The sequence below is a fragment of the Penaeus vannamei genome, chromosome 31 (assembly GCF_042767895.1).
Source record: "Penaeus vannamei isolate JL-2024 chromosome 31, ASM4276789v1, whole genome shotgun sequence".
In the NCBI taxonomy this organism is placed as follows: Eukaryota; Metazoa; Arthropoda; class Malacostraca; order Decapoda; family Penaeidae; genus Penaeus; species Penaeus vannamei.
Window position 1 is genome coordinate 5,256,857 of NC_091579.1, and position 10,000 is coordinate 5,266,856.

At 38.8% G+C, this 10,000-nt stretch overlaps 1 protein-coding gene across 1 annotated transcript in view; it reads right to left on the reverse strand.

Moving 5' to 3' along the window:
• LOC113829071 (uncharacterized) overlaps positions 1–10,000 on the reverse strand; it is a gene marked incomplete at its 5' end in the record, with an annotated part of 11,355 nt that overhangs the window by 839 nt on the left and 516 nt on the right. Inside the window, 5 exon segments of the mRNA XM_070143698.1 lie at positions 1–6,402; positions 7,590–7,877; positions 8,172–8,328; positions 8,465–9,399; positions 9,910–10,000. The exon segment at positions 1–6,402 is cut by the window's left edge and continues 839 nt beyond it; the exon segment at positions 9,910–10,000 is cut by the window's right edge and continues 46 nt beyond it. Of these exon segments, the coding sequence (XP_069999799.1) occupies positions 6,252–6,402; positions 7,590–7,877; positions 8,172–8,328; positions 8,465–9,399; positions 9,910–10,000 (1,622 nt within the window). The 3' untranslated portion in view covers positions 1–6,251.

Below are 10,000 nucleotides of genomic sequence, written 5' to 3' on the forward strand. Positions count from 1 at the left end.
TTTCTTTAAGACAAAACTACAGGCCCTGTATCCTAAAAATATAAAATTTTGTGCATGATTATCAGTCATTTGAAAAGAAGAAGAAAAAAAATATTGAGAACTCTTAATAATCATATACTGATTAAAGAAAAAATATATTTTTTAAATGGGGTTTAATTGAGATGATGTAGGGAAGAGGAGTTATATCAAAAGAGCAATTGGAAGCCAGGAAAAAGTCTGTTAATTGTCTCCATGCACGTTATATCACCTCTTTTCCCATCCTAAATCTAGTGGGGAAGGGATTTCAGAGCACACACAACTGCATCTCTTTCCCCCTTCCTACTTTCCCCCCTTTTTGAAAGCACAGCCACACTAATTAACTTTTCTTTTCCCCTTTCCTTATTCTTGTGGAAAGTTATATATATCAGGTATAACTAGCTTGGTTACCAATCCCCAAAAGACATAAAACTTTGGTGTCCTTGAGTGTAATGTCTCTTGAGGGTGGCATACAAAATGACCGACAAAGGATGTCCACATGATAACGTAATATTAACAAAGAGAGAGAAAAAATGTCCCTAAAGTGCTGTCAAAATAGTATTGAGGCTCTCTGCACATAAAAGAATATATACACAAAAAAGCACTTCTTTTCTCCTATTACATGCTAACAGTAATACTACTACTAATAATAACAATAATAATAATAATTACACTGAAGACATTAGTTTATAATTGGCTATCACTCTGGTCTTCAATCTTAGCCTAGAGTAGTGAGATCAGACAGACCCTTCTTCTTTTTTATCTATATAGTTTTCCCTCTTTATCTTTCCCCTAAACAGCAGCAACTCAGAGACTGGACAACATTTCCCCCTCCCTCCCCCCACAGTCACTACCCGTGAACATCACAACACTGTAGCCACGGTGGAAAAACTGTGGTGTTGCTGCACTCCAGTTGTGGCCAAGTTGAGCAGTTGCTTTATACAGCACCGTACAGCACTGTACCTTTTATGTATGTACTTTTGTATGTAAGGCTGTCTTTAATAGACAGGTGCTGGGGACACAAGTTTCAGATGTGGCCGGGAGGGCTGTGGCAGACCAGTGTAAAGGGAGTGGAGGGAGGCTTGGAGGGGGGCCTTTAAACCTGCTTGATAGAGGGGGTGTAGGCCAGAAGGGAGGGAGGGAGGAAGGAGAGTATTCTCTTCCATGCCCTTTCTTCCCTCCCCCTGCACTGCCCTCCCCTCCCAGCCTTGGACTCCGATCTCGGGGGCTGTCACGAGAATTGGCCAGCAGGAGGAGGCTTGACTGCCAGCATGGGCGAGACCCTTTAATATTTAGGTATATCATGGACATCAGACTCGCCTCAGGTGCAGACTCTCCTCCAATTTCAGGCCACTTGCAATCACACTCAAATCACAATGATAAAAATAAAATAAATTACCTTTACATTGTGTGATTGTCCAAAATGAAAACTTATACAAATATTAACCACATTATCCAAAATGTGTTTTAATGTTTACAAAATAATTTCTAATTGATTATATCAAACATTTAAAGCATACCACATAGCTATGGCAAATGCAGTCGAGGCATAAGACACAGTTAAAAGGAAATACAATCATGGCTGATCTTACTTTATCACCAAATATTGGTAATTTGGGAGGGAAGGCTTTTAATTTTCTGACATGACCTTCACAAAAATAAGATGACATGAAAAAAGGTAAAAAATAGATGCAAGTGTTTGCCTCGACCACAGTCTACCATGGTAAAATATAAACAGATAACCCATACTACTGCAATCAGCAGCACAGATTATGTTCCTCTATATTGAGATCACGTGAACTACACTAGTGTGACATCCTCACTGCAGAGCAGACCCAAGCTTCCGAAAGGAATTATTCGAGACGCAGTATGCTGTGCAACTGAGTGATGGCACAAGATTGCTTCTCCTATGCCTACTGTGCATAAGCAAAGGAGAGAGAGATAGAAAGAGATCTCTAATTTCACTGGGGTTTCCGATACTTTCTTGGTTTTCCTAAAGTGGGAGGGAGTGCGCACACTTGCACATACAACCACGTCTCAACTACCTTGTGTGTGCTTGCTGGTGAGAATGCCTGCGCCAGATTCCGCTTTTCAGCATAACCCAAGCACCCCTTCCTGCGCCTCCACATTGCCTGGCTGAAATCTCTCTCTGAGGTGGGGGGAGGTGAAGGCACGTGTGTGCTTGCCTATATGCCCATAGGTGGGTGTTGGACGCAGAAGGGGAGAAGCAAGGGTTGCGTCTATGGCGGAAGTTTGGCATATACTCTCCTGGTGTTCCTGACAGGGTTTTACATTTTTGAGGACAGATGAAAGACGCAGCAGCCATTCCCTGGGACCACCCCAGGGTAGGCTGGATAAAAAAAAGGTGCTACAGCTCTTTAGTTCAAGCTTAAACCTTATCTATCAGACTACTACATTTTTTTAAACTTTTCTTCATGAGCAAATTTTAATACTTCTTAACCTATCATTAAAATTTTTTTTCCAATAAAAAACATAATATGATTTCTCTATATATCTGCTACAATATGTAACAGTTCTTTTACCTATTCTTTTTTCTCTTAAATTGGAGGAAGAGACCTTGTTTATAACAGTAATAATTTACAGTCAACATAGTCGCACAATAACAGGGAAGGAGTTCGAGGCAAGAGTAGAAAAATAGTTATCAATATTTTTATAGGCATTTTTAAAACTTTTTTTTTTTTACGAACAAAAATAGCTTGTTCTCTATGTTATATTTGTGCTTTTGAAAGACTTACGACACGCGAGCACTAAGTGGCAGCAGGGCAAGTGTTCCCCTTGTGTGTATCACTCAAAGTTGATTTTTTTTATTCTTTTGCTTTTTTTGGAAAGTATATTTCTAATCTCATCCACTTCAGATTAAACTGAAGAAGCTCTTTAGGCTCTTACGAAATGTCAATTAAGTTAGGTCAGGAGATCTGCACTGTTTAACGGAGCCAAGGGAATGAAAGATACTTAAGAAAAATGAAGAAAAGAGAATAAAAGAAATACAAAAAAGGATAAATATGCAATATATATGTATATATGTATGTATGTGTGTATGTATGTATGTATGTATATATGTATGTATATATGTATGTATATATGTATGTATATATGTATGTATGTATATATTTTTGTATGTATATGTGTATACATGTATACATGTATATATGTATGTATGTATGTACGTATGTATCTACGTACATACATACGTACATATATATATATATATATATATGTGTATATGAAAAAAAAAAAAGGAATTTTCAAGAAGAAAGACAATGTTTTAGTCACTGTAACCTTCAAAACACACTACAGATAAGAGCAAAAATGCTATTCGACAAACTGACAAATTACATATGTAATTTGGAGTGTGAGAGCAACCCTAGTCTACAACAAATATCTTCCTGTAAACTTTTGCCTTAACCAGTGCATATCTACTTTTTCAGGCTGAATATCAAGTTACATTAGTATATATTCATATACATAGACTGAAATCTAAAAAGATGAGATTAAGAAATATCATTTCTATATTTTTTCATCTCTTAAAACAAACAGAGATTGTGCAGACGCTTGTTAAGAAGAGGGGTGAGGGGGGTCCCACTGTAAGCTGTTCTAATATGCAAAAAATCACCCCAGAATACAAATCCCCAAGGACGTTTTAACCCCTCCCATAGAGGAAAGTATCATAAATTCTTTACTGGTGGACCTTTAAATGTACAAAAAAGGGTAGTGAAACCAAAAAAGCAAGGAGGAAGAGAAAAGAGCAAACGATTGTCTTGGCAACCGGCCTGCAGTTGTATCTACATCTAATACCCTTTAGCCTATACTATCACATCTGAGTAAGGCTTTTCCTCTAGTAGTTGATTACTTGTGTCTAGGTGTGTCTAGGTGAGAGAGAGAGAGAGAGAGAGAGAGAGAGAGAGAGAGAGAGAGAGAGAGAGAGAGAGAGAGAGAGAGAGAGAGAGAGAGAGAGAGAGAGAGAGAGAGAGAGAGAGAGAGAGAGAGAGAGAGGAGAGAGAGAGAGAGAGAGAGAGAGAGAGAGAGAGAGAGAGAGAGAGAGAGAGAGAGAGAGAGAGAGAGAGAGAGAGAGAGAAACACTATACATCTCCCAAGACACATACATACTGCTGCAAAGGATTGGCAGCTGTGTTTTTGAGCAGATATACCGGGATAATTGAGGAAGAGCGTCCAATCCGCATGGCCCCTAAAAAGTTGCCAGTTTGCCATAAGGGTTTGCCATTGCATGACAAACAGTTCAAAAGGAGAATGAAAAGGGAAGAGAGGGAGGGGGACTGGGAAAGAAAACTGGCAGAAAACAAAAAGTGATTGTGTGGGGGGAATATACATGTGCCTACCTGAACAATTAGTTCTTTTAAATAGCATAAAAACTAATACTGCAATGAGAAACATTTCATAATATTGCCTCTTTATATTTGGAATAAAATAGAAAAAAAGAAGAAAAAAAAGACACAATAGAGTAAAATAAACTGAACAGCTGAGCAAATTACTTTTAGAAGTTTTTAAATTTTTTCAAATGAAATAATTTTTAAGCAAATGATATCAATAACAAAACAGACAGAAAAATGAGAGATGAAAAGAGAGACAGAGAGATAAAAATGGAAATAAAAATTCTAAACCAATTTGGTGGGGGAAGGGTTAAGAATATAATACAAAAAAGTTTGTAAAAAAAAGTACTAAAGGTAAAAAATTGAACCAAAATAAATTAAGAACAAAGTCTAGACTGCTTTCTAACCCCTGGACAGTGTTAATACAGAGATCACTTACCAACTGCAAGACGGAAAACAAAAAACAAAAAAACAAAAAACAATAAAAAAAAAAAAACTTAAAAAGAGACCTTCAACCTTATCGACTAAATATAAATATGCTGATAATACTTGATCCTTGATACTTTCGTTGCAGCATCACTCATAAATACGACAGAAAAAATAAGAACAGATGCGTAGAGAGGGTTCTACAATTTGTTGTTTTCTTCTTATGAAAAAAGAACATATATGGGGGGTGAAGGGGGGAATGAATATACTATTGCACATGAAGCCATAAAAAAAAAGAAAAAAAGATATGAGAGCCATTATCATCCTCTTAATTTTTCTAGTAATGCTCACAATAATTTTCTTCATAAAACTAAAATAACAATTACAATATCACACAGACCAATTCACCAATAAATCAATAATTCTGTAAAATCAATAACGAAGATAAATAGGAGATATACCACATAACCAAACCATTGTGTGACCTGACATGTTGGGTCAAATACAACCTGGGTCGCACTTGACAACCATTAACGACCTTAGCTTTCAAAAGGGCTGACGGTTTCACAATAACACGTCAAGCGTCCTTAAGCAAAAGTCCAAAAATGCTCTTTGGACTTACTCTTCTTACTCTATTTGCTCCTTTAGGCTATACACAAGGTTGGCCAAAAAAAAATAATAATAATAAAATAAAAATAAAAAAAATAATAGAGAAAGAAAAAGAATAAAAATAATTTTAATAACATTTATAATGATTTTAATAATAATAATAGCAATAACATATAAATAATGTAAAATAAAGAACAACAAGGGAGAACATAAAAACGGAGAGATCAGGGCAAAACCGTGTGTTTATATCACACGAGATATATTCTTTTTTTCCTTTTCCTTAAATCCTATACCGTACTAGCTGCTCAGCGCTTTCCCTGCTATTGTACAGGCACATGCAGCTTTATTAGTATCTTACATATTCATCTTTGAGGGGAAAAGAAAGAAAAAAAAAAAAGAGAGAGAAAGAAGGAAAGTGAGAGAATGAAAGAGGGAAAGAACATGAATCCTGCAACGAACTGATGAGAGAACAAAGAAGGAAGAAGAAGGAGGATAAGAAAAAAAGAAAAAAAGAAAGAAAGAAAGAGAGAGAGAAAAAAAAAATTGAAATGCATCTCATAAAACTGTTAGAGATTACACTTCTTGACACTTTTCTTCAGATTTCTTTGACTTTTCAGTCCCCATCAGGACTTCCTGTTGTTGTTGTTTTTATTATTGTATTTCATGTTCCATATCAAGTACAGTAAACAAACATTTTCAAGGAAGTCCTGAAATCACATGGGGAAACAGCAGAACACACACACACACACACACATATATATATGTGTATATATATATGGTAATAATGATAAAAAAATAATAATAATAAAATTAGAAGCCTACAAAAACAGCTATGTTGCTGCCATCACCCTTTTAACTGGTGGAGTGTGAACGTTTTCTCTTCCAGCAGTCTGGGTCAATTCTTTTCCGTTCTTCTGCTTGTGCTCTGGCTTCTGCATTAAAAGTCTCACGGTCCTCCTCAGGCAAGGCTTTCCACATAGTGCCTAGGAGGACAGAAATAGCCCTGAAAGCATCAGAGTTTCATTAGTTTAAGATTCCAGAAGGTTCAATTGAAGTTTGCAAGCTTTTCATATGGGTTTTCATAAAGAAACTTTGTGTACAATTTGGAATTTAACCCATTATTTCTGAAAGTGCAGGTTTAACCCAGTGCTGTGTCTACAGTGAGCTTAGTTTATTAATTGTATTTACACATAGATGGCTCCACAAGTACTTAGTTACCAATGCGTCAATCACTAATTATACCGATCTGACCTGTTTACTCTTTCCCTTGATTTTTGGAAATACTTCATTTCATTCTATATTGCTATTAGTATTATCAATAATGCTGTAATAATTATCGTGTTCATAATAATAACAATAGCATTAGTATCAATAACATTAGAAAAAATAAGGCGGGAAAAATCAGGTGAGGGCATGAATACACTACTAACTGACTCCCTGCTGGCTCAGCACTTGTGGAGCCTTTTGTACATAGATACATATCACAAAAAAATTCTACAGTGAACACCACATTTTGTGGTGGCATTGGGTTGTTATTCTGTTAATTCCATTTTCACATAGATGGCTACACAGGCACTTTGTCATCAAATAGTCAAGAAATGAGCCTACCTGGCCTCATTGCCTGAAATTTCATAATTCACTTTTCTACTAATACCTTTCTCATCATTAATAATGTTACTATGACAATGATACCTTGAATAGTGACAAGAATATCTATGATGATAATAAGAATAATCAAACTTTGGGGAATTTAATGAATGGGTAAACAGATGAAGTCAATTTCATTCAGTAAGTGACACGAATCGGCCCAAACAGCTACACTTACAGCTAGACAAGCTCGGAAACAAAGCTAGTTGAACCACACCCTAAGTGACTAACCAAAGATATTTTGAGATATTTAGGAGTAAAAAAAAAAGAAAATTAATAAAAAAATAAATAAATAAAGATAAATACAATATCAAAGCAAATTAATTCCGTGGTGAAAAGCCCCTTTCTATTGTCAAGGAATTAAGATGAAACTTTAAGTAATATCAAAATTTTGGATTAAACAGGAATATCAATTTGAACTGATACAGACTTTCTCTTGTGATTTTGTAAAGGCATATTAATATTATTTCCAAAAGGGTAAAAGACAAGAAATAGGGGGGAAAAGAGAAGAAAAAAAAAATGCTAAAGAAAATTGCTTCTCACCTGTTGTCTTTTCCAGGGTATTGCTGAATGAGCTTGAGACGATGATGCTTAGCAAATAACATGAATCCGTTCATGGGCCTTCTTGCGCGACTGCCACCTCCGCCTTCCGCTCCTCCCATTGCTCCCCCTCCCCCTCCCCCTCCGCTGCGGCAGTCTCGATTCTTCTTGGAGGGTGAGGCTGGTGGCGAGAGGAAGACTGTTCTGTGTGTGTGTGGGGGGAAAGTGGCACTAGGTGGGGCTGAGTAGGCTCCCGGGCCTCCCTCCACCAGGTCGTCGTTAAAGTCAAACCTGCAAGTGTGCCAGTCTTTTAGGCTCCAGGTATTGTGAAGGGTACATGGTCATTTCTGTATATACATATTAGTGGGCAGGTAAAATGAATTTGTAAGAGCTGTGTTTGGGTATATACTGCATGCTACTTTAGAATCACCAAAACATATAAGCTTAGGAATGGGTTTGTGTGGGTCAATCCATGCAAGGTGGAATTCTTAACAAAAAAAACATACACGCAAATATACAAAATTAATAATAATAAACAATTAAATACATGTCAGTGTGAGTCTATGGTAATGCATTATCTCTTACCTTTTCATGGCATCAGCCAGGTCTGGTGTGACAACAGGAATGGGGGTCTGTGTTGTCTCTGGATGGTACGGTGGTAAACATACATCACCCTCTTGCAACTGTTGGCATGGGAGACTGTATCTCTCCGTTGTTCGATCTGGGAACACACTGCACCAACCTGGTAGAATTTAATTTAGTTCATTATTTGTATTCATGAGAAAAAGCATATTTACTTCTATATGGCAGTTCATTCACTTTACAACACACAAATATATTGACAACATTTATTGATGCTCTCCTCTCCACTAACACACCTTTCCCATGGACATAGAAGGGGTGATCTGGTGGTGTGATGACCATAATGTCCTCTTGCTGGACCCTGACTGGTCTGAAATATAGCTGGCAGTAGCTTGGGGGGCCAGGGATATGTGTGGAGGGTGCCTCATGTAGAATACGCATCAGATGCAGGCCATGGGGGGCGTAGCGCTGCTGATGTGTGCGCTCCAGCTGACCTAACTCTTCACTGAGTCTTGCGCTAGTCACCTGGCCTCCACCACCCAGGACAAAATGCACACGAACGCCTGACATGAACACAGACCAGACATTGGTTGGCCACTGGTGCCCTGATGTAGGCTGGGGGGATACAGATGAGGGGCAGGGTGAGGAGCCATGGCCCATCCGGTCCCCTGGTCCCAGTCCCCCATGAAGTTGGTGCCCTGAGGGACCACCATGCAGGTGTGGTGAGACATGGTGTGGTGAGGGCATGTGGGGTGAGGGGGCATGGGAATACGACACATGGCAGTCGGCCATCATGCCTTCATTTTCCAGCTCCTCCCTCGAGGAATTGAGGGAGGAGGTAGAGGGATGTGAGGGGGCTGGAGACAGGAGGGAGGAGGGCAGCCCTCCAAGGGGTGCTGTAGAAAGGTTGAGGGGACCCTGGTTGCCCCCTGACATGCCTCCCGCCCCCAAGGACGAGCCATTGGAACCCCCCTCACTGAAGGGAAACCTGCTGGTGATGACCGGGATGGCAGAGTGGGGGTGGGGTGTGTGTGGCGTATGGGGAGTGGGGAGCCCTGGGATCCTTAGCGATGAGGACGACGAAGAAGAGGATGAGGAAGGTATTTCTGTTGAGTGCTCACGAATTTCTGCTGTAGACTTGATCACCCCTTGAGTTGCCCCAGCTGGCAGCTGCAGCCCTTGGGCCTCCAGCTGGAATGACCAACTGTGCGCCCTGTGGAAGGGGATGGTTCTGCTTTAAGTCATCTTACCATTGCATGGACAGAAAATAGGCTAATATTACAAGAGGAGCAAGAAGAGCAAGCTGGTAAAGAAGGAATAAAGGGGTTTATAATGGTAGATATTTTATAAAGATAAAACAATCATCATCAATAAATAAAAAAGAAAAGAATGAGTAAAAAAGTCAGAGTGAGACAAGGAGGTAAATGGCCCATAGAAGGTAGAAGAAAAAAAAAAAAAATGAAATAAAAAGAGCAGAAAGAATAACAACAAAAAAGGAGACAAAATCCCAGAACAAGGACAGAACAGAAAACAAAAAAAGAAAGAACAAAATCAGAGACAGACCATAATGGTGATAGCTAGTGAGCAAGAGAGTGAGAGAGTAAAAGAGGAAAAGAAAGAGCAAGAGCACGACAGAATGAGGAAATAAGAAAGACCAAGAAATAACAGAAGGGGAATAGAAGAGAAAAGCAAGCAAACAAGCAAGCAAATGGGACAGAATGAGAGACAGAAGCCCCCTTACCTTTTCCTGAGAGGCAGACTTTTCTGCGTGAGGGGAGACTTGGGGCTAGTAGTGGTGATGGCCGCAAACTCAGGGATCATTGCCTCTGGCT